Source organism: Lucilia cuprina, chromosome 6 (genome assembly GCF_022045245.1).
Source record: "Lucilia cuprina isolate Lc7/37 chromosome 6, ASM2204524v1, whole genome shotgun sequence".
Classification (NCBI taxonomy): domain Eukaryota; kingdom Metazoa; phylum Arthropoda; class Insecta; order Diptera; family Calliphoridae; genus Lucilia; species Lucilia cuprina.
In genome coordinates this window covers 46,430,429-46,456,274 of record NC_060954.1, presented here as the reverse complement: position 1 = coordinate 46,456,274, position 25,846 = coordinate 46,430,429, and the positions used below count along the sequence as shown (strand labels likewise).

General features: G+C 30.5%; 2 protein-coding genes across 2 annotated transcripts in view; one reads left to right on the top strand and one right to left on the bottom strand.

Annotated features, from left to right (window-relative positions):
• The window catches only part of LOC111682861, a 7,690-nt gene extending 2,652 nt beyond the window's left edge, over positions 1 to 5,038 (bottom strand). The window contains exon 1 of the mRNA XM_046954130.1: positions 5,031 to 5,038. Within this exon, the coding sequence (XP_046810086.1) occupies positions 5,031 to 5,038 (8 nt within the window). The remainder of the gene's footprint in view (positions 1 to 5,030) is intronic.
• Positions 5,039 to 13,046: 8,008 nt separating this feature from the next.
• On the top strand, positions 13,047 to 18,838 carry LOC111681065 (troponin C). The gene is made up of 4 exons (XM_023442781.2): positions 13,047 to 13,517; positions 16,140 to 16,167; positions 18,130 to 18,525; positions 18,591 to 18,838. The coding sequence occupies exons 1-4, from the start codon at positions 13,515 to 13,517 to the stop codon at positions 18,623 to 18,625; spliced, it is 462 nt and encodes a 153-aa protein (XP_023298549.1). The 5' UTR covers positions 13,047 to 13,514; the 3' UTR covers positions 18,626 to 18,838.
• The last annotated feature ends 7,008 nt before the right edge of the window (positions 18,839 to 25,846 follow it).

Sequence of the window (25,846 nt, the reverse complement as noted above, 5' to 3'; positions counted from 1 at the left end):
AGTCTATAGTCTAGTCTATAGTCTAGTCTATAGTCTAGTCTATAGTCTAGTCTATAGTCTAGTCTATAGTCTAGTCTAGTCTATAGTCTAGTCTATAGTCTAGTCTAGCCTATAGTCTAGCCTATAGTCTAGTCTATAGTCCTGTCTATAGTCTAGTCTATAATCTAATCAATGGTCTCTACACTAGACCATCTGGACTTTTGTCTTAAATATAGTCAGGGCTATAATCTATGGTCTGGACAATTATATTTGTATTAATTGATTATGCATTATTTTTAGTACAAATTTTTACAGACAATTGCCTTAACTGCAAATACCACCCATTAAACAAGAACGAGCAAATTTTAAATGAATTACCATTATCTGGCTTATTGTAAAAAAACATGTTATTTACATTATTGTACCATAGAAAAAATTCTTGGCAATAAAATTGCCCACAATTTAGCCACTCAAATCTTATTATAAACAATAGAATTGGAAGCAGAAAAGAAAACAACAAATGTGAAAAATATATTTATTTGTAAATGGTATAATTTAAAATACTTGTTCAAAAGGCATCATTGAAACAATTAAAACAAACAACAATAAAATCGAGAGAAAATTTTTAGGGAATAGAATTCTAAACATAGAAGCAGATATTTCTGCAACTGGCTAAAAATATACGCATAAAATGAACAATTGGAGTAAAATTTCCTTAACACATGTGAACACATATTTGTCTATTGAGAAGAGTATTAATTAAAAATGCGGTTACTAGGTTAGCCTTTTTATGTATTGTTTTTGTTGGGAGATATTATTTCTCTGTGGATCGTTGTCAAATAAAGAAAATTTGAATGGTTATCAAAATCAATTTTTTATGCAAATTATTTAAACCAATTCAATTGAGAAAAGATGCTATAGTTTTTGTCCAATCTTTGGTAGACCCTTGCCGCTCTGATGAACGTTATTAAACATAAGCGGAATTCTAAATGTTCCCAAACTTTTAGCCTTGACTGTAATAAAAACATAACATAATTTATAAACAATGTAAATATATACATATGCATGTAGTGCAATGTTAGAAATATTCATCTCAACATAATGATGTGATTTTTTTTTCTTGTCGTTTCAAGAGGTCAAGTTTATAATGAAAGTGTATTTCATTTATCTTTTAGTTTTTTGAGTTTGCAATTTTTTTCTATTATTTCAAATAAACCAAATGCATTTATTTCTATTTCTTTAATTTTATTGTGTGTTTTTTTTTACAATTGTTTTAAAATTATATTTATAGCTGTTTCTGAAAAAAGTATATATTTGTGTGTCCCTCTACAACAACAAAACAAAAAGCATAAAACTTAATTTCTATTTATATATTTTACTTTTGTTTTAAAAGTAATTTGTACCAATCAACTAAAACTAAATGTTTTTTGACATAAACTATTTTTAATAAAATATTTTAAATGTGATTTTTTTCTTTGATAATACGAATATTTCAAGTGTCATTTTATTGAATGTGTTTTTAGTTTGTTGACAGCACAATTAATATTTGATAGGCTGGAACAAGTGTCATGGTGGGGAGAGGAAAAGCGAAGTTGCCTTTGTTAAGTGTTTTATAATAAAATTTATTAGTTTAAAGAATTATACATTTAAAAAAAATTGGCATTGAATTTAAAAAAGTACCATAGACAAGACTATAAACTGGGCAACAGAATAGACTATATTATTGCCTGTAGACAAGACTATAGTCCAGACCATGGACGATACTATAATCTGATGCATTTGAACAATTTAAAGTACATACTAGATAATAATCTGGCTTATAAACAAGACTTTGATCTGAATCAAAGAAAACATTCCAGTATGATATGGACAAGACTATAGACATGTTTAATCTATAGTGAGGAATAAAGAAATTAGAAATGATTCCAGTGTACACTGTGGTCTATAACCAATACCATAGACTTTCGTCTAGCTTATGACTACAGTCTATACTTTAGAATAAAGACTGTTATGTTACAACTTATATGTTGCCTATAGTTCGGACTATAAGAAGACTTGTCTATAAAATAGACAAGAACATAGTCTGGGCTACCTTGACTATTGTCTTTAGTATAGACCATAGTCTTGTCCAACGTCCAGACCATAGGTTTATCTATAGGGTGGACTATAGACTAGAATACAAAAAGAGTCTGGACAAAAGACTAAACAATTATATGGACAATAGACTAGGCTATAGTTTGCGATATAGCCCAGATTATAGTCTTGAATTTAGACCAGACTATAGCGTGGACTATAGACTATACTATAGCGTGGACTATAGACTAGACTATAGTGTTAAATATAGACTAGACTATAGTGTTAACTATAGACTAGACTATAGTGTTAACTATAGACTAGACTATAGTGTTAACTATAGACTAGACTATAGTGTTAACTATAGACTAGACAATAGTGTTAACTCTAGACTAGACTATAATGTTAACTATAGACTAGACTATAGTGTTAACTATAGACTAGACTATAGTGTTAACTATAGACTAGACTATAGTCTGGACTATAGAATAGACTATAGTCTGGACTATAGATTAGACTATAGTCTGGACTATAGATTAGACCATAGTCTGGACTATAGACTAGACTATAGTCTGGACTATAGACTATACTATAGTCTGGACTATAGACTAGACTATAGTCTGGACTATAGACTAGACTATAGTCTGGACTATAGACTAGACTATAGTCTGGACTATAGTCTAGACTATAGTCTGGACTATAGACTATACTATAGTCTGGACTATAGACTAGATTATAATCTGGGCTATAGACTAGATTATAGTCTGGGCTATAGTCCTGACTAAGGACTAGACTATAGTCTGGATTATAGACTACACAATATACTTGATTACAGACTATTATCTGGAAGACAGTCTGGAATATAGACTAGATTGTTTGTTGGACTATAGTCTGCATTTTAGACTAAATTATAATTTGGGCTATAGACTAGACTAAAGTCTGGACTTTGGAACGAAACATAATCTGCAATATAGTTTAGATTGCCAGATTATAGTATGTACTATAGTCTTAATTATATTCTGGACTATGAACTAATCTATAGTCTAGACTATACCCCGGACTATAAACTAGACTAAAGTCTAGACGATAAACTAGACTATAGTCTAGACCAGACAGATTCACTTTCTGAGTTGATTTAGCTATGTCCGTCCGTCCGTCTGTTTGCCTGTCTGAGAATCCATGGTTGCAATTTTCAAGATAATTTGGCACATACGCTTCTCTTGGTCCAAACGGTTCATTTTTTCGCCTAGCTCTTATACAACCGTGCCCTTCGAATAGGGTCTTTGATATTGTAGTTCAATACAACTACAACATGACACTACCGATTTCTGTAATGATCGGGCATCATTTGTTTCTAGCAACCATACAAACTCCCCTTCAGAAAATGACTTGGAGTTCAAGATTAACATAGAAATACTAATAACACGATTACCCTCTTGTAGAAAATATTTTTTTCTGTCAACAATAAGTAAAAATATTCCGAAATAAAGTTCAAAAACAAATTAAATTCTTTATTTTTTTCAAAAATAATCCACATTTTAAACATACTGATTAGTGTAGGGTATCGTATGGACAGCCAAGCCCGACTATACTTTCTTACTTGTTTTATTTATTGTATTTGTGCAATATATCGTTCGTTTTTTGTCTTTCTTCGTACCTTAATATAAAAAAATGAATGACAAAATCTTGAGATTTGTGCCAAATAATAATGGACAATGAGGGACTATTGTTTGTGAGGATGTTAGTGCTTTTCCATACTCATGTTTGGATATCTGTTGCAGATATATGTATGTTTACTCTCTGGTTCATTATTTAGTATAATTTAATTTAATTTTTTTTGTATCTAATTTGACGTTGACATCCTTTCTGTTGTGTTGTTATGTGTATGAGTGTATTTATTGAACATTTGACCGTTTGTCTGGCTGTCCAGCTTTTTATATTTAATGAAATATTTTCCGAAAATTTAAAATAATATTTTGTTTGTTGTTGGGGCAAAAGAAAATAATGGAAATTATGAAAAAAATAATTATTTTTAAAGTCGGCATGGCATGTTCGGTGATTCTTGCACAGTGGTGGTGACTGGTCTATTATTTGCTGTTTAATAGTATTTTTCAGCTCTAATTGCATGTTGCTGCTGTTGTTGTTATTACTGTCGTTGATTATTGTTTTGTAGGTGGTTTTTGTGTTTTCTGTTATTTTTGGCAACATTTTTAAGTGAGCTGCTGCTGGCAATGATGACTGGGAAATAAATGGTTATGGGGTCTAATCATGCTGAACTTGTTGTGTTTGGACTTTTTTCGTTTTTTTTTTTTTGGTGAATTATAGTGGATTTCCAAAGTAAATATTTATTTAAAATGTTTTCTTTTTTTACTTGTTCTAGTCTCTGTAGTATTTTACTTGTGTATAATTTCCTTGTCATCTAGAACCCAAAAAATTTAATTTATTTTTGTGGATAAATACGTCATAATATAGTTCTTTTTTTTCATATTTAATAAGTATCTGTTTAATATATTTCCGAGATTTTTAAAAATGTATGGGTGACTGGTTTTTGTTTTTATATTTCTAATTATTAAATACATTTATTCTTTGTTCACCTAGTAAATTTCTATCTCCATCATTCATCCAGTTCAGTTTTGTCACTAATTCGGAACGGAAAATACCGCTGTTAAAAGTTCGTGTATACCGCCCATTTGTTTAGTTCCGTACTGATTTTTTTTTAACAAATTTTGGAAATTTGTTTACAAAGGATTTTGTATTAAATCTATTTAATATATTTTCTTTTGCCGTGAATATTAACTAATCCATCAAGATGACTAGTGCCAGTATTATGGTAATTAATTTTAATTTTTATGTGTATTTGTGTGTATACTATTAAGACATTTTCACTACAAAAGTTTTAGCATAAAATTGATTAATTTGTGTGATGATTCATAGTTATTAAAATACCCACTGAAAAGATAACCAGCGCTTCCAATCACATCGACATTATCTTTAGATTCTTATCCAAATAATAAATCCTTTCTGCTAAAAATTGACTTTTGATGGGAAATACAAGTGTTCTTAGATTAATGCCTTTTTTATAAAAAAAAATCCGTATAACAAGTCTGGAATAGCGATTATACTATAGCCTAGAATATACGCTATACAATGAGATTAGAATTGGGAGGGTATTAAGGACCACTGTCCTTCATTAGATCTTTTGTGCAGCCCGTTAGTTTACGAAAGACAATAGAGGTTTGAAAGCAGCACTTATGATCCTTGCTGGAAATACTGTTAGTGTTGGACAATTACACAATTACTTTTCAGTAGTTTCTTCTTCCTGATAGCCTCAAAATCTACATATGATGTTTCTTAAGATAAATTAGTAACATCTGAGACCACAGTGTTCCATAAGTAGCTCTAACTTTTGTTAAGCCAATACAGATTTTGAAAATTTCGTTTTGATAGAACAATTAAGCGCTTTATTAAATCTTTTTGTAAACCAAACTTAATAAGCACTGCGTTGTCACGACGTTAATTGATTCATTGCTACCTGTAGGTAACACAACCTCGAAGGGATTCTAAAAAACAAATGTTTTCGACCTACAGTCAAGAAAAGACTACAGACTAGACTATAGACTAGACTAGACTAGACTATAGACTAGACTATAGACTAGACTATAGACTAGAAAATAGACTAGACTATAGACTAGACTATAGACTAGACTATAGACTAGACTATAGACTAGACTATAGACTAGACTATAGACTAGACTATAGACTAGACTATAGACTAGACTATAGACTAGACTATAGACTAGACTATAGACTAGACTATAGACTAGACTATAGACTAGACTATAGACTAGACTATAGACTAGACTATAGACTAGAATATAGACTAGACTATAGACTAGACTATAGACTAGACTATAGACTAGAATATAGACTAGACTATAGACTAGACTATAGACTAGACTATAGACTAGACTATAGACTACACTATAGACTAGACTATAGAATAGACTATAGACTAGACTATATACTAGACTATAGGCTAGACTATAGACTAGACTATAGACTAGACTATAGACTAGATTATAGACTAGACTATAGACCAGACTATAGATTAGACTATAGACTAGACTATAGACTAGACTATAGACTAGACTATAGACTAGACTATAGACTAGACTATAGACTAGACTATAGACTAGACTATAGACTAGACTATAGACTAGATTATAGAATAGACTATAGACTAGACTATAAACTAGACTATAGACTAGACTATAGGCTAGACTATAGTCTAGACTATAGACTAGACTATAGACTAGACTATAGACTAGACTATAGACTAGACTATAGACTAGACTATAGACTAGACTATAGACTAGACTATAGACTAGACTATAGACTAGACTATAGACTAGACTATAGACTAGACTATAGACTAGACTATAAACTAGACTATAGACTAGACTAAGACTAGACTATAGACTAGACTATAGACTAGACTATAGACTAGACTATAGACTAGACTATAGACTAGACTATAGACTAGACTATAGACTAGACTATAGACTAGACTATAGACTAGACTATAGACTAGACTATAGACTAGACTATAGACTAGACTATAGACTAGACTATAGACAAGACTATAGACTAGACTATAGACTAGACTATAGACTAGACTATAGACTAGACTATAGACTAGACTATAGACTAGACTATAGACTAGACTATAGACTAGACTATATACTAGAGACTATAGACTAGACTATAGACTAGACTATAGACTAGACTATAGACTAGACTATAGACTAGACTATAGACTAGACTATAGACTAGACTATAGACTAGACTATAGACTAGACTATAGACTAGACTATAGACTAGACTATAGACTAGACTATAGACTAGACTATAGACTAGACTATAGACTAGACTATAGACTAGACTATAGACTAGACTATAGACTAGACTATAGACTAGACTATAGACTAGACTATAGACTAGACTAGACTAGACTAGACTAGACTATAGACTAGACTAGACTAGACTAGACTAGACTATAGACTAGACTATAGACTAGACTATAGACTAGACTATAGACTAGACTATAGACTAGACTATAGACTAGACTATAGACTAGACTATAGACTAGACTATAGACTAAACTATAGACTAGACTAGATAGACTAAGACTAGACAACTAGACTAGACTATAGACTAGACTATAGACTATACAATAGACTAGACTATAGACTAGACTATAGACTAGACAATAGACTAGACTATAGACTAGACTATAGACTAGACTATAGACTAGACTATAGACTAGACTATAGACAAGACTATAGACTAGACTATAGACTAGACTATAGACTAGACTATAGACTAGACTATAGACTAGACTATAGACTAGACTATAGACTAGACTATAGACTAGACTATAGACTAGACTATAGACTAGACTATAGACTAGACTATAGACTAGACTATAGACTAGACTATAGACTAGACTATAGACTAGACTATAGACTAGAAAATAGACTAGACTAGACTATAGACTAGACTAGACTAGACTATAGACTAGACTAGACTAGACTAGACTAGACTAGACTAGACTAGACTAGACTAGACTAGACTAGACTAGACTAGACTATAGACTAGACTAGACTAGACTAGACTATAGACTAGACTAGACTAGACTAGACTATAGACTAGACTATAGACTAGACTACAGACTAGACTATAGACTTGACTATAGACTAGACTATAGACTAGACTATAGACTAGACTATAGACTAGTCTATAGACTAGACTATAGACTAACCTATAGACTAGACTATAGACTAGACTATAGACTAGACTATAGACTAGACTATAGACTAGACAATCGATTAGCCCATAAACTAGACAATTGATTAGCCTATAGACTAGACTATAGGGTAGACTACAGACTAAACTACAACTAGACTATAGACTGGATCTTAAACTAGACTATTGTCTAGACTGTAGACTTGACTATATACTACACAATAGACTACACAATTGAAATAGGATAATTTTAATATCCTTTCCAATAATTAGCAATCTCTAGAAAAGGGTATTTTCCCAATCAAATAAAAAATTAGTTTCTTTTATCGTTCGATGTAAAAAGTGATTGTAAGTAAAACATTTTAATTTCAAATACATTGTAAAGCCTAAGCCTCCGCCGCAAAACACTCGTGCATATCATCTGACAAATTCCTTGCAAGATATTCATATTGTTGTATTTGTCACTGACCGACATTGAAAACAATTGTATTTTTTCTACAATTTGTCTATTTATTTTATATGTTTATGTTTAATTTTCTAATATTTAGTTAAACAATAACAACACTAATCTATACATATGTAAATAAACACAAGTATTAAGACAACAAATGTGAATACATATTTTTATTTATTTAGTTTTTGCACAATTTTTATAGTTGTTTAATAATTTTTCCTGGGTTTTCAATTTTCTTTCTAATGTTTTTTTCTGTGCTATTTTGCTCATTAATGTCTTCATGCCATTAGAAATACATCATAAATAGTTTGTCATATTTAGTCACTTGAAAATGTTCATTTATTTCTATGTTTGTATTGAAGATTTATAATTTTTAACAAAATTTATTGCTGTTTGCTGTCGATAGATACAGACGGTGGGACAGACATCGAAATGGCGAAAGAAACAAAAGTGTCTCTGAAAGCATATGCATGATTTTATGTGTTTATAATTATTTTGCTTTTTGTAAATGAGGGTCGAAAATACTTAATACTTATTAACATAAAATATATAATAAAAAAAGTATTAAAATATTTTTAACTAATTGCTTTCATTTTAGAATGATTATGACTTTTGTAATAAGATGAGGTGTGAACATTTTGGGAAATATATTTAGAAACTACATAAAACATAGTTTTGACCAGAGACTGGACTACTAGACTAAACCATGGCCTAAACTATAGACTGGGCTATGGACTCGACTATAGAATGGACTAAAGACTCGACTATAGAATAAACAAAGGACTATAGACTAGACTATAGACTTGACTATAGACTAGACTATAGACTAGACTATAGACAACACTATAGACAACACTATAGACAACACTATAGACTAAACTATAGACTACACTATAGACTAGACTATAGACTACACTATAGACTACACTATACACTAGATTATAGAGTAGACTATAGACTAGACTATAGACTAGACTATATACTAGACTATAGACTGGACTATAGACTAGACTATGGACTAGACTATAAACTAAACTATAGAATATAGACTAGACTATAGAATAGGCTATAGACTAGACTATAGACTAGACTATAGACTAGACTATAGACTAGACTATAGACTAGACTATAGACTAGACTATAGACTAGACTATAGACTAGACTATAGACTAGACTATAGACTAGACTATAGACTAGATTATAAACTAGACTATATACTAGACTATAGACTAGACTATAAACTAGACTTTAGACAAGATTATAGACTAAAATATAGACTAGGTTATAGACTCCTGGACCACAGTTTCATTGAAATTCTGTTCTAAGTATTTCAAATGCTAATTGTTAAACATTTTTTAATCTCCCATTTTGTTACCACCTAAGATGTTCTGAAAAAAATCAATGAAATTAAACATTTCATCTCATTCTCTCCAGCAACATGTTGCCAGCAACATTGCATAAAAAGAGATTGTAATATAAATATAAAATCCCCTAACAAAAACTATAAATAAATTTGGAATATTTTTAAATCACTCAGAATTTGGCCGCAAGCCAGGTCATGGAATTAATGTAATAAATAAAAACATTTCATATAAATCCCCAAACCATGGCCACTATCTAGATAAACTGCATAATGCTAAATTTATTTATAGAACTTTAAGTCTGCACACAGGAATTTATTGCAAAAAAAAAAAAATATGCAATAATTATGAATAAGAAAAACAATAAAAATAAAAAAAACACTAAAAACGAACATAAATTATATAAAAAATGAGATAACGTCATAACACCTCTAGTTTATTTGAACATTAAATGAATTGGCAAAAACTATAAAATACATTTTTAGAAGGAACAAGAAAAATGTTACCAGTTTGGCCTACACTTTTGTTAGATATTTAAAAAAATATATATATAAAAAAAATAAACAGCTACAACATACTTAAGTACATTATGTAATTAAGTACATAATTGTTGTTGTTTAATTGAAACATAAAAATAGAATTATAGTGTGTTTAACAAAATGTTAAATATATTATTAAATTTTCATTAAGTACCCTGTAGTTTGAGGTGTTAAAGAAATTTAAAGTATTAATTTAAAAATATCACACGGGAAAATTTAAAGTGACTTCTCTAGATAACTGTAAGACACAAACGAGATATTTAACTACCTCCTAGACTACTTGGAGACACTGTAAAGTATATAAATAACATGCATACATACACACGTAGATAATTGAAGTATAATGATAACTTAGGAGAGATTGCCTTGTAGCAAAACTACTGGGTAGTTCCCCCACCTTGTTAAATTTTGTGAAAGAGTGAATGTGTACGTTTAGCTCCTTCGATTTGTTTATATTGTTTTTGCCTTAAGTGCAACATAGACCATGCAACAAGCAGTAAAAAACACACACCTTATAGATTTTTTTTAATGCAAAAAATTAAATAAACAAGCAAAATACTAATTTTTGATCTGCACCAAAATGTGTGTTGATGTGTAACAAAATTTGGCACTCGATGGACTATGAAAAAAATGTATGATGCGGAATGTTCCTATGTACATACATACATATGTATGTATGTTGCTGTACATAGAATTTTTTTTTTTTTTTACAGACAAAGACAACAAAATGCTCATAATTTGTGGTGGCACTTGAAGAAGATTAAAATTTAGAAAAAAACCAAGAGGAATTAAAATACACGTTAGAGTATTCTATATAGGACGAAATGGAATTGGTGTTATACTATATTCTCAAGACTATAGATGATGGAATACGATCAAGATCGAAATTAGAGTAAAATTATAGTCTTAAGACTATAGTCCATACTATAGATTTAACTATATATAGTCCAGATTATAGAAAAGACTAAAAATATTGAATAAACCACTGACTAGGATTTAGACTAGAGTATAAAATAGACCATTGTACAGACTATAGACTAGACTATATTCCAGACTATAAATCGGACTATAGACTAGAATTCAAGCCACACTATAGCCCATACTATGGAATAGACTATAGAGTTGACCATTGACTAGACTAAAGCCCAGACTATAGTTCTGAATATAGAATAGAATCAAACTAGACTATAGTTCACACTTTGGACTATAGTTCAGACTTAATAACAGGCTTTATTCCAGACTATAGATAAGACTGTGGCCTAGACTATAGTCACAACCATAGTCCAAACTAGATTGTAGTCGAGACCGCTGGCAAGACTAGAGGCAACACTAAAGAACAGGCTATAGATCATACAATAGTCTAGACCGTATTACAGAATATAGTCCAGATCATTAAGACTGGACTATAGTCCAGACTATAGACTAATACCATGTTACAGTCCATTCTATAGATTAGGATGTATTAAATATTTAAAACTGGACTATAGTCCAGACTATAGACTAAACCATAGTTCAGAGTGTAAACTATATATCAGACTACAGTCCAGATAAGAATATAGAATGGACTATTGCTACACTATATCTCAGACTAAGAACTTGACTACTGTCAAAATTAAAGACTATAATTTCCACCATATATTAGACTAAAGTCAAAACTATAGAAGTCTATCTGACTAAACGCCTGTCGAGATTATGGACCTGACTCTAGTTTAGACTATAGACTAGATTCTAGTTAAGATTATACACAAGATTCTAGTACTTATACACAAGATTGTAGTACTTAGACCTGACTATATAATAGACTATAGTCCATGCTATATAATAGCCTATAGTCTCGACTATATAGTAGACTATAGTCCCGACTATAGACTAGCCTTTAGTGCCGACAACAGACCAGTCTATAGTCCCAACTATAAAATAGACTAAAGCCAAAACTGTAGACAAAACGTTAGTCTAGACTATAGTCAGATTGAGCAGACTGCAGTCAAAACTAAAGACTAGACTCTAGTCCAGAACCTAGGCTCGACTCTGGTACATACTACATTCTAAACTATAGTCTATAGAGTAGACTATATTTCCGACTATAGACTTGTTAATAGTCCCGATCACTGACTAGACTACAGCCATACTATATAGTAGACTATAGTCCAGACTATAGGATAGGATCTACTTTAGAGTAGAGCAGTGTGACTCTACTCCAGTAAGTTGTCCAAACCATTCCATTATACATTATTGGAAAAACCTAGTGGAGGAGAACTTTAAAAAAGAAACTTTATAACTAAATGTGTAACTTCTATTTTAACGAATCCTTTTAACAACTTGATCGAATGTAGGGGTTTATGTTTAAAGTATTTTTCCTTCAAGAAAAAAATAATTCAATGAATTGCATTTTTATGTATCTCATAGTATACTAAACATATTTTTTGCAGATATTTTAATGTGTGCATAAACATATTAAAAAGGAGTGTGTATGTGTTTGTTGAAGAGGCAAATTTGTTGTTGCATATTTATTATAGTTTGTTGCATTTCTTTTATTTTTATTTTACTTCTGTTGCTGCTGCAGTACATGTTGTTGTGTAGTTCTTTACACCTTTTTTAAATTTTATACATATTTATTAGTTGTGCTTCTTGTTGTTGCAACTTGAGGCGATTTTGTCGTAAAGAAATATTTTCATATTTTTTTTTTTCTAAAATTTTAAATTTTTTGGGTGTGTTTGTATTAATGTTGGTTGCACTTGTTTTTGTAATGTTATGTGGTTGCAATATATAGTTTTTCTTCTTTTTGTTTGCAACAAAAAAGTTTTGAGCCTTTAGATCTTGTAATTGATTTAGTTCTTCTTAATCATTTCTCAGCGTAACAACTATTTCTGACCCAAACACACCAAAAAAATAAACCGAGAAAAACTCAAGAAATTTTCGAAAAAAAATTTCGAAATTCGTAAAAAGAAAGAACAAACGCGTTTTTTTGATGTCATTTGAAAATAAAATTTCTTTTAAATCGTAACGCGGGTGTGTGGTTTATTATTCTTCCTCTTTCTTTTGTGTTTTTGTAATATTCATCGTTAACTAAATTATTTCGTTGAGTGTAGTCAGAGGAAAATAATTTATTAAACGTGTGTTTGTGTCTGTGTGCGGGTGTTTTAACTTCCTTCAGTTTTCGTCTTTCTGTCGTCTTTAACGTTTGTTCCTGTATTCCTCAATAAGCTGTTTTCTTTTTAAAAATTTTTCCTACGGAAAAGGATTATCTTCATTTTAATTAATTTTTATTAATTTTTTTGTGTGTTTTAATTCTAATTAATTAACATGGTGGGTATTTTTGTTAAAAATTTTATTAAGAAAATAATTGATTAAAGAAATTAACTAAAAATCTATCTGAATTTATCTAAACTATGACAAAAACGTATTAAAATATTTGTGCGAATGGGTTCATTTTTTGAAAATTTTGCGAATAGAATAAATCGGAAATTTTAAAAGTTTTATTTGAAAATAGTATTTGATTGCATAAAGGATTACTTTTTATGTATGTATGTTCTGCTAGCCGCAGAACTAACTGTGGAGTATTCGAGTTTATGTTGAAAGACGTGTCGCTGAAACTTTTGATAGTAAAAATAGTCGGCAGCCAGATTCATAGGTTAATGTCGTGACATAATGTCCATGGAAGTAATGACACACCAAGAACAGTGTCCATGGACGTTGTGACAATTATCAAAAGTGTCATAATGTCCAGAGACATTGTCATTTTACTCATAGACACATTGTGATATATTTGAAATTGTCATGAAGTCCATGGACATTATGTCACGTTACCTCATTAGATCCTACTTTTAGAAAAATCTTCTAACAGAAAATAGTGGCAGACGAATTATAGATATTTTTCGAAGGAAATGCTGACTTAAACTGCTTCAGATCAAAAAAAAAAAAAAAGCATCGAGGCCATTATCGGCTCAGTTGTCGTGATATATGATGACGAGAATAAACTTTATATAGTACTCTATTAAGGTATTGTCTTACAAAGTTCAGAAACCGAGTTTTCTGTACACAGTTCTTGAGTAATTTCTAATAAATGTTTCTGAGAAAAGAAATATCTACAATATCACAAAAATATTGGTCTTACACCCATCTTAAAGTCTACCAATTGAATCGAATTGCTTTTTGAGAAGATGAAGACATGTCCGTCTGTCTGACTATCTGTCCGGCTGGCTGTCTGTTCGGCTAACTGTCTATGTGCGCAAGGTACAACTCGCAATTTTCAAGATATTTTGATGAAATTTTGACAAAACATGCGGGGGACGAAGCCTAGCCCTCTCGATTTGAGAAAAAATGTCCAAAAATTGTCACAAATATGTATTATATAAGTATCAGGCCTGTCACAGAACTCAATTCTGATCGAAAGCGGAATTATAACTTATAAATAAATCGATAATAACTTTAAAAAAACTAATAGCTTAAAACGATTGTCAATTTCACGTTAAAAATGTAAAGTGATTTCATTCTGAAAAACATGTAATTTTTTGAAGAACAAAATAAGGAAGGTTAATTCCACTTTCGATCGGAATAGAATTCTGTGACAGGCCTATATAAATGATACTGCAGTTTTTTGTAATGACCGGCCATTTTATGACCCTAGCACCCATACAAATCCCCCTTTGGAAAATGTGCAATGAAATCCTGCATAACTAATACTTATACCCTTCCGGCAGTTTAATTAGAATCGGCCCATGTTTGATCTGTACGCCTATACAGCCGAGGTTTCAGCTCAAGTATTTGGGATTGGAGGTGAAATTTTTTTCTTTTTTTCACTTATTTTCATTTTTCTGTTTTCCTCATTTGTATATTTTGTAGGAAAAATTTTCGGTTTGGGGGGGATATTTTCTTTTTCCCACCTCCGTAGTTTCGCATCTGCGCCTATATAAAGCTATATATATATTCGCAAGTTAACTACCTTAATCTTCCGTCCCTCTTTCAGTCCTTTTATAACATGTCTTTCGTTTCCAAATACTCTCTCACTGTCCTTTACTATTGTAAACTTAACCTAATATCCATCTCGTAAAACATCTTTAAAATACATATTTGTAGACAACGTAATCTATTTAATCCAATGCAATTTAAATGCTTCGTCATTGGGTGGACTTTTGTTTGCTATTTTGATTAGGTTATAAGTAGTATACGTATTTCGATTTGAGGGTTTTTAATCAATTTCAAACCAATTTACAGGCTCCATAATTGGATGGACATTTGTTAGAAATTGGTGTTTTGATTATTTTGAAAGTAGTATACATATATCGGTTTTTAGTTCCCCGTTGGCCTCCGGTAGGTTAGTGGTTAGTGTTCTAGTCTGGTACACCAAATGTGGTGGGTTCGATTCCCACCTGAGGCACTGGTTAAGGAGCGCACAACAGTCCCGATAGAGGCATAGGTGTATTTCTTCGGATTTTATGTATATATGTACATCCTCTTTTCAAACTAACTAACTAGTTAGCCGATCCTTTTTGTATCCTATTAAAAGAACTAGTTTTAGAACAGTGTAATGGAACCAGTTTAGTTTCAACTCCATTATAAAACAAGTACAGGCTATAATCCAGGCTACTAGAACTTGATAGTTTCAAAGTAATATACATATATCGGTTTTGAGTCCCCCGATCAGTTTTGTAGCCTATTAAAAGAACTGGTTTTAGAACCGTTTAATAGAACTAGGGTTCTAGAACTTGATAGTTTCGGAACGAATTGAGTTCAAATCCCACTTCAATTAAGGGACAAATATTTAAATCGGAACATAAATTAATAAGACATTAATAAAATCAAAATTTGACTATGAAAAAGACCTTTAAACCTTTGTAAATAACTTGATCCTATGATAAGATATATAACATCATAAAGTATATTTATAAGAATCAAAAACTAAAAATTTTGTCTTTCTTTTCTCCATAGGATGAGCTTAACAAGGAACAAATTGTCCGTAAGTATTACAAAACAAACAAAAAAAGTATTTTGCATTATCAAACAAATCAACACTATATTAAAGCTACAAATCTATCCAACTGCAAACATTTAAACAAATTATCAATTATAGTCAACACACTTAATGATCAAAGTGCTTAAAAATAAAACATTTAGTTAAATAATATTTTATGCATTTAAAATTTATTTTTATTTAAACAATTTTTTTTTTCACTTAATTGTTTGACAGTAAACGATTAAAAAAATTTTTTTTGAAATAAAGAAAAAGCAACAACACTAGTAGCAATTGCTAAAAGAAAATCAAGACAGAAAAAAAAATCGTTTAAATTTAAAAATGATTTTTTATTTATATTGCAAACACCCACCTTAATTGTGGTGGACATTACATTCATATGTGATGGAAAGACAGGCACAGCTGGATTGTAGACAAGCACAGGCTACACCATCAAAAGCTTCAGTATAGTTTGCGTTATTTGCAAAAGAAATCTTAAGAAAAATTTATTATAGCAAAACACACAATTTGCGAAAATTTATACAAATATACATAGAGAATTACGCATGACATGGACTCACAAATCTAAAGTGATGTTAAAAGTGCTCTACAATAAATGTGATAAAAAAACATGGAACAGTGGGTAGCAAATACGTTAATAGTTTAAAAGAAAAGTTCAGACTAAAGAATATAGAATATACCCCAGTCAAGTTTGGAAAATAATGTAGATCAGACTATATTCCAAACTATTGACTAGAATAGACCATAGTCCAGGCTATTATAACTAGTTGAAACTATAGTGCAGACTAAAAACTTGACTATAATCAGGACCTTAGCCTAGACTATTGACTAGACTATAGACTAGACTATAGACTAGACTATAGACTAGACTATAGACTAGACTATAGACTAGACTATAGACTAGACTATAGACTAGACTATAGACTAGACTATAGACTAGACTATAGACTAGACTATAGACTAGACTATAGACTAGATTATAGACTAGACTATAGACTAGACTATAGACTAGATTATAGACTAGACTATAGACTAGACTATAGACTCCTGTGCAGGCTATAGTATACATAATAATTCATATCATATACTAAACTACAATTTATGTTATATACTAGATAAATTCTAAGATATAGTATGAACTAGACTACTCCAGACAATAAACTAGTATAGACTATGATCCAGACTTTAATTTACACTATACTATAGACGGTACAGATAGCTGCATAGGCAAGACACTGTAGTCTTGTACTATACTGTATGCTTAGTTTATATTTTTAAATTTCATTTTTAAAAATTTATGAAAATTTTATTTTCTATAAAGAACCTCCTAAATTTATTTTTGTATAAAGCCAAAAATATTGCTTTCTATAATTCACAGCTATTTAATGTGTCATATATATAATGAACAGATTTACGCTGTTATGCGTTCAGAAAGTGAATATAGGTAAAGACATATTGTTTCTTTAACACTTGACACTAATAACTTGTAAGTAAGGATTAGGCATCTTAAAAGTGATAATCCGCTTAACACTTTTACATTTGTTAAAGATAAATAAAAAACACTTATTAAATTTTAATTGACAGTGTATGTTGTTAGTGTGCCATCGTTCCACTGTGATTTAAACATTTCTGTGAATTTTTTTTAAATATTTGTAATACGTTAGTAAATACCTAGCAAAACATGGGTAAAGTTTTTTTCTTATATAATAGAAAGGTGCAGTTATAGACTACATATTAAAGATTTTATTTCATAATACAAATGACATATTTCGGCCAAGATTATGATTGAAATGATTACGTTAAAGAGACAGATTAACAACATCCAAAAAAAACTTAGACCTGGACATAATGTACAAGACATCAATCTAAAAAAACATGAAAAAACTATAAAAGTCATATTTATTTTAACAAGTGAAAGGAAATTAATGAATTCAATTTTATTTGCAGTACTCCGTAATGCTTTCAATGCATTCGATCCGGAGAAACAGGGCTATATCAGTACCCAGATGGTGGGCACCATTCTCAGCATGTTGGGCCATCAATTGGATGAGGCCACTTTAGCTGAAATTATTGCTGAAGTCGATGAGGATGGTTCTGGACAAATTGAATTTGAAGAATTCACTACACTGGCCGCCCGTTTCCTGGTTGAAGAAGATGCTGAGGCAATGCAAGCAGAACTCAAAGAAGCCTTCCGTTTATACGACAAAGAGGGCAATGGCTATATTACCACAGGTGTTTTACGTGAAATTCTACGCGAATTGGATGACAAACTGACGAATGAAGATTTGGATATGATGATTGAAGAAATTGATTCTGATGGTTCTGGTACTGTAGATTTTGATGGTAAGCAGAAAGATGAGCTAAAGTTAAAGTTTTCTACTATTAAATTCTTTTTAAACTTTTTACAGAATTCATGGAAGTCATGACTGGTGGTGATGATTAAATTTAAGTTCTATTCTGTTGATAGAATCAAACAATAATTTCCTGTTAAAAATTCTTAATTATTTTCTAAAAACAATAAGTTATGTTTGCCCCACCAATGATAAAAATTTACACTCTAGAAACATCTTAATTAATAAAAATAATTAATAATATTTATCTTAATAATAACAATAATGATAAACTAATAAAAAAAAATCTACAACTACAAACAAAACAAACAATTGTATCTAAATAATTTTTATACATTTTTTTAAACAAAAGATCAAGAGCAAAACACTTATGACACAAAAAATTATTAATTAATTATTGTTTTATGAGTGTTTTTCTATGTCATACACACACTCACACACACTTAAACGATTAAGACATTCTAAATTTCCTTTCATTTTGACAGAACATTTGACAGTTCCTACAAAATAATTTGTCATTTCAGTTAATATGTAGTATTTAGTGCTCTTTATTCTACTATCTGTCATATAATTCAAAAAGTCTTTGTTTTTTTGTGATTTGGCATAATCTCTATTATTTCTTTAAATTTATTCATAATTTCCGTATTTTTTTTTTGTTGTTGTGTTTTTCTATTTTGCAATGAAAAAAGTCGAAGAAAAAACTGTTTATAAATTAAATTTTAATAATGTTTTATGAGGTTTCTTTATTATAATTTATTACCGCTACTGATGTGATTAGTTTATGTTTTTTTTTCATTTTTATTATTGATATTTTTATAAGTTTCGTTAACAAAGTTGAATAAAATTGTTAAAAAGAACGTTAACAAACTAGCCAAAAGAGGCCATAAATGAAATGTGTTTATATTGTTGTAATTTTAATAAGACAAGAGGATATAGATTAGCTAAAAAGAACGTTTGTAATTCTCAATTGGATTAAGAAAAATATTTGATAAAAAAACATAACATATATAGCATAACTTTAGGCTCTATCTTAAGGTGAAATTTTTTGTTTGACCATAGACCAGAGGCGCTCAAGATTGATATTTCATAGCACGCGTGATAGGATAAGAAAATTCTGCTGACGCTAAGTTGATACACGTATACTATAGGTTAATTCTTCTTCTTTTTATAATGAGCAATATCAATTGGTTTGCTCTCAACTTGAAAAACAAAATAAAACAGTTGCTGATCAGCAACTGTGAGAAGTGAGGTCTATGCGCGGCGTTTTTAAAATACACAAAGAAATACAACAGCAAAATGTTGAGAAAGCCGAATTAATGTAGGAAAACATGAGAGAACAACTATAACAACTAGCTGTCAAAATCCATAATAAATATTTGACAGTTAGCATATACCTTATAATTTGTAATCATTTTATTAGTATACTTTTATTTTGAATTGAATTCTGTTATCTGCTGCTTAAACCACTCAAGTAAAACTAAGGTAGTCTATGGTTGTATGTGTTTGAGCACCACTGCCACAAACTGTAGCATCAGTCTATGGCGTTACAAACATCACAATATTATTGTGATGTTTATAACGAACAATAATATTGGTCTTATGCACATATACACCTTAAAGAATTGGTATTCTGAATCATTTTCTGAGTCAATTTAGCTGCGTACGTCCGTCTGTCCGTCCGTCCATGTAAACCTTGTATTCAAATTACAATTTTGAAAATAATTCAATGAACTTTGGTAAATGATCCTTCATTGTCCCAGGGACGAAGCCTATTGAAAATGGTTAAGTTAGGTACATTGTTTCACCTAGCCCCGATACAACTGAACCACCGACAAAAAGCTGTAAAACTAAGTTCTATACTAGTCTCGATGACCCTCATGAACTGTATAATTATAAGACTTCATTTGATCCATGCCCCTGTAAAAAACCCCATTCAAAAATTTGACTTAAGTGTCCACAGTTTTATTCAACAATAAATGGCTTAAATATATCTGAAGCAAGGTATAATTCAACTTAAATGTTTTATTATAAAAACTAAATCAAGATGTTTGGAAAAAAGTATAATTTTGCATCTCTGATCTACTTTACCCTATAGTTGACTTATACTTTACAAAACAAAAGAAGTAGCCCGACCATATATAGTACTCTACACTTTTACAAAAATTAAAACGTGACTAAGTTTTCATAATAAAACATTTAAGTTAAATTGTACCTTCATTATCTCCAAAATTGCGACATATAGTTTGATTCAGACGGACATACATAGCTAAATCGACTCTGAAAATGATTCTGAGCCAATTGGTATACTTTAAGGACCAATTATTGTGCGTTACAAATATCAGCACAAACCCAATATACTTTCCTCACCAAATTGGTGTAGGGTGCAATTAAATCCCATATGTACTTGATTCTTAAAACTATGTTTTTCGTATATCAAAACAATAAAGTGTTTTAAATATTGACATTTTATATTTTCTAGTGGTAGTAGTTGTAGGCCCTTGATTGGACATGTGGACTCTACATGTAAAGGTTTACATCTCTCAAATTTCAAAATTATCGGTTTGGCGGTTTAGGTGTTATTGACTAACAGCTCTCATGATCCCTGAAAGTTATAACTAAAATTTTGACCTATTAGATGTCGTTGTTCTTGAGTATATCGATTACGAAAAAACATTATAGTTTTAGTTTTACAAATATATTTTATTTTTACAAATGATCATTACACTAATTATCCAAAAAACTAAGTTTTCCCAATTTTTTAAACTATACTAGAACCATACCTATTCAGAAAGTACTTTTTGTACGTAGACTTAGTCCTTGGGTCAAAAGAAGTTAGTTAGTTAGTTAGTTAGTTAGTTAGTTAGTTAGTTAGTTAGTTAGTTAGTTAGTTAGTTAGTTAATTAGTTAGTTAGTTAGTTAGTTAGTTAGTTAATTAGTTAGTTGTGACAGCATAGATTCCAAAGAAAAGACTATTTGGAGCACATAGGAGGAAATTGAAAAAGATGCTTCAGGATATCATAGTTAGTCAATCCTACGACACTCTTAAGGAGAAATCGGATTCTCTCACTAGATCTAAGGCAAGGAAGATAAAGATTCCCTAAAAGTTGACAACTGAGAATAAATCTAAGAGAAAAAGAGCTCCCCGTCTTCTAATACGCAGTCGAAGCCAAGCCACACTTCACTCAAAGGAACTTCAAGTCAGAATCCGGCGAGTGTGGTTGACAACGCCAAGATATTTCGAAGACGAACACCAACCTCAAAGTTAAGGGTATCTCAAAAGAAGACCCGAAAAACGAGTAAGGGAAGCTAAACGGTAGAAAGAGAAAAGAGCCACCATCTTACACCAAAGTTGCCAGAAGAAGACACCTAAACGATCTCTGCTCTGCAGTTTACGATGCAATAGACCAGCAGAGTAAGGTAGAAGATCTGGAGAACAGTAAGATAATGAACAATCGCTTTATAGGACAAACAACCAATTGAATGTGTGAGCTGTGAGTTCAGCATGGGCGTGATGTTAATGAGGTTGGCATCTCACCAATGTGTTGGCACCCTAAAGAACTTTATGGAAAGTATCTCTCCTCCTTGGGACGGCGCTAAGCTAGGATTGGTAAAAAATAGTAAACTTCCGATGCTCTTAAAGTCCACTGTCTACATAAAATGAAAGGACAGTAAACTGGGTAATGAACGTATACTGGAAACTCTTGGAGGACAGAATGCTATGTTGGCTGTGGAAAAATGGAATGTCATTTACAGGAAAGAAGAACCTGAGGAAACTCTATTCGTAATAGGCATCGGCAAGAATTCCATGGTTAGTCTTGCCAAGAATAAATGTAGAGTTTACTTCTGTCTTATTCAAGATTGGGAAGTTGCGATTGCAAGGGATGTTACAACAAGCCCCGAAAAGGACACTAAAGTCCTAATAACACAGCATCAGTAGCCTCTACTGATAAGGTTGAGGAGTGAAATCGCGCAAATTTCCAACATTATTACTCTAATACTGGGTCTTGTCCGAGAACATATATCTTATGTCACAAGAACTTATTTTTCCTCCTCTCACAGGATTATCCACATCAGATAGCGGCAACATATATCTCGCTTCCGATTACTTTCCCTTCTATTCTCCCACACTACCACAAACGTCGGATCTGATGAAGCTGGTTGAAGTGGCACAAAGGAAAAACTACTTCTTTGGAACTAGTTCTTTAGAACATTAAGAAGAGGCAATATTTAGCAACAATTAGCTTCAAAGACAATAATGCGTTGTTTTATTGAAACACGAATTCACCCCACGACTCGATTCTAATTACTGAATGGAACTACTATGCTGTGACATTGAAATTGATTCAATCATATAAAAAAAAACATATAAAATTGTATATTTTTGCAATTGAAATTTATTTGACTTAATTAAATTTTCTATTAATGAGTAAGGTTGGGTTTAAAAAATAAATTAAATAAATACTCTTTTCAACTAAACGCATTTTTTTATTAATAAAGCAAAATCTCTTTTATAATGAATCATCAAAAATAGCTAATTATTTTATTTGTTTTACAAACTTAAATTGTCGTGATCAATTTAATTAATTTACTGAAAAAAAACATTTTAAACAAATGCAAAAATTAACAAAAAAAAGAACCAAACCTTAGTTATTTTAAAAATATATAAAATTTGTTATTTTTAACGTTTGATTATACCGACAAAATAAAACATTTATCTTTTTTGTTTTTATTTTCAAAAGCTTTGAATTGATTACCATTAAAATGCTCAATATTGTTTGTTTGATTTCTATTAATATTGAGAAGAAAAAAACGAATCGAAATAAATTTGAAATAAATAAAACTAGAATAGAATTTGCCAAAAAGTATTGATGCGACATTTGCTCAATTGGCAAAACAAACATGATAATTAATTAAATTAATTCATCTATAAACAAAAGTTGTGTACAGCTAAATATGTATGTATTTAAGGGGAAAAAAACTAAAATTACAATGAACGATATTTCGTTAAAGATTAACAATTAATAAAATATTTACAATTTTTGAGCATAAAAAACTAAGGCACTTTTATGATAATGTCTAACTATATTCAAATTTAAAGTTGCAATCTCCAAAAGGCCTCTTTTTAGATTTTTTCGAAAAATATTTTCAAATTTTTATAGATAAAGATTTATGCACTGTGGTTGGTTAGGATAAAGAGGATTATAAATTTTGCCACCTTAATGCGATAAAATTAATAAATACTCATTTAACGATTTTAAAGATTCTAACTGTAATAGTTTTCCAGATAACAAATTATTTCAAATTCGCCAATTTGTGTACCCTACATCACTATATAGTCCTACATCCACCCTAAAGTATACCAATCCACTCAGAAACATTTCTGAGTCAATGTAGCCATGTCCGTCCGTCTGTCTGCTTGTCTGTCAGTCCATGCTAACCTTGTAATCAAATTACGGATCGCAATTTTGAAGATAATTTAATGAAATTTGGTACATCTATTGTTCCAAGGACGAAGATTATTAAAAATGGTTAAGATCGGTTCATAACTTCACCTAGCCCGCATACAACTGAACCCCTGAATAGGGCTTGAAAACTATGTAATCAAACTACAGGTGCCAAATTTTGGAGATAAGAAAATAAATTTAGGACATAATCTTCTCTGGTACAGTAAACGAAGCCTATTGAAAATGGTTAACATCAGTCCATTATTTCACCTATAGTATTTTTATAATTTTCGAGTACAATGGGTTTTTATATTTTCACTCAAAATATGCGTATTTAGGAAATAAAAACGGTCACATATTTCGCTTCTTTTTGATGTATCTGTTATAGTTTTTGAGAAAAAAACGGTTTTTTATATTTTTACTCATTTTCACTTGGTGATCACATATATATCTCTTATAGTTTTCGAGAAATACGGATTTTTATATTTTCACTAAAAATGCGTATTTAGGAAATAAAAACGATCACATATTTCGCTTCTTTTTGATATATCTCTTATAGTTTTTGAGAAAAAAAGGGTTTTTATATTTTTACTCATTTTCACTTGGTAATCACATATATATCTCTTATAGTTTTCGAGAAATACGGATTTTTATATTTTCACTAAAAATATAGATTTTTGGTAGAAAATAAATGTCATCACAGATTTCGCTTGTTTTTATTTTGATTAGAAAAACGGACTTTTATGTGTTTACTCATAGACTATAGGCTGGACTATGGTATAGTCATAGAGTGGCTTATAGTAAGGTAATTGAAATTTTCAAATTGTACAAAACGGCATTTAAAAGTGTACTTTTTTGGATCATACCTACACAGCAAAAATAAAACGAAATACATTTATCACCACTACAAAAGTAACACTAAGAGAATTTTGCCAATTCTGAGGAAATAAACCATTTTTATTTTGGAGTTAATAGATAAATGAGCCCATTATTGCATCTTACCACAATACAACTGAACACGCCGAATAGGGCTTCTAAATTCATAATTATGTTAAATATACTCGTATCTCGACAAAAAGCTACAAAACCAAGTTCTGTACTAGCTTTGATGACCCTATTGAACTTTGTAATTATAGGGCCTCATTGGACCCTTAAAAAAAAACCCTTTCAAAATTTGACTTAAATGGCCACAATTTTATACCTGAGGCAAGGTTCAATTAAACTTATATGCTTTATTATGAAAACTAAATCACAATTTTTTGTAGCAGATATAGATCGGCCTCGCCCGACTACAATTTCTTACTTGTTTTTGCTGAATCTCTTATGGTTTTCGAGAAAAATGGTATTTTATATTTTCACTCAAAATAGTAAGTTAGTTGGTTAGTTAGTTCATTAGTTAGTTAGTTAGTTAGTTAGTTAGTTAGTTAGTTAGTTAGCTCATTAGTCAGTTAGTTAGTTAGTTAGTTAGTTAGTTAGTTAGTTAGTTAGTAAGTTAGTTAGTTAGTTAGTTAGTTAGTTAGTTAGTTACTTAGTTAGTTAGTTAGTTAGTTACTTAGTTAGTTGGTTAGTTAGTTAGTTAGTTAGTTAGTTAGTTAGTTAGTTAGTTAGTTAGTTAGTTAGTTAGTCAGTTAGTTAGTTAGTTAGTTAGTTAGTTAGTTAGTTAGTTAGTTAGTTAGTTTGTTAGTTAGTTAGTTTGTTAGTTAGTTAGTTAGTTAGTTAGTTAGTTACTTAGTTAGTTAGTTAGTTAGTTAGTTAGTTAGTTAGTTAGTTAGTTAGTTAGTCAGTTAGTTAGTTAGTTAGTTAGTTAGTTAGTTAGTTAGTTAGTTTGTTAGTTTGTTAGTTTGTTAGTTTGTTAGTTAGTTAGTTAGT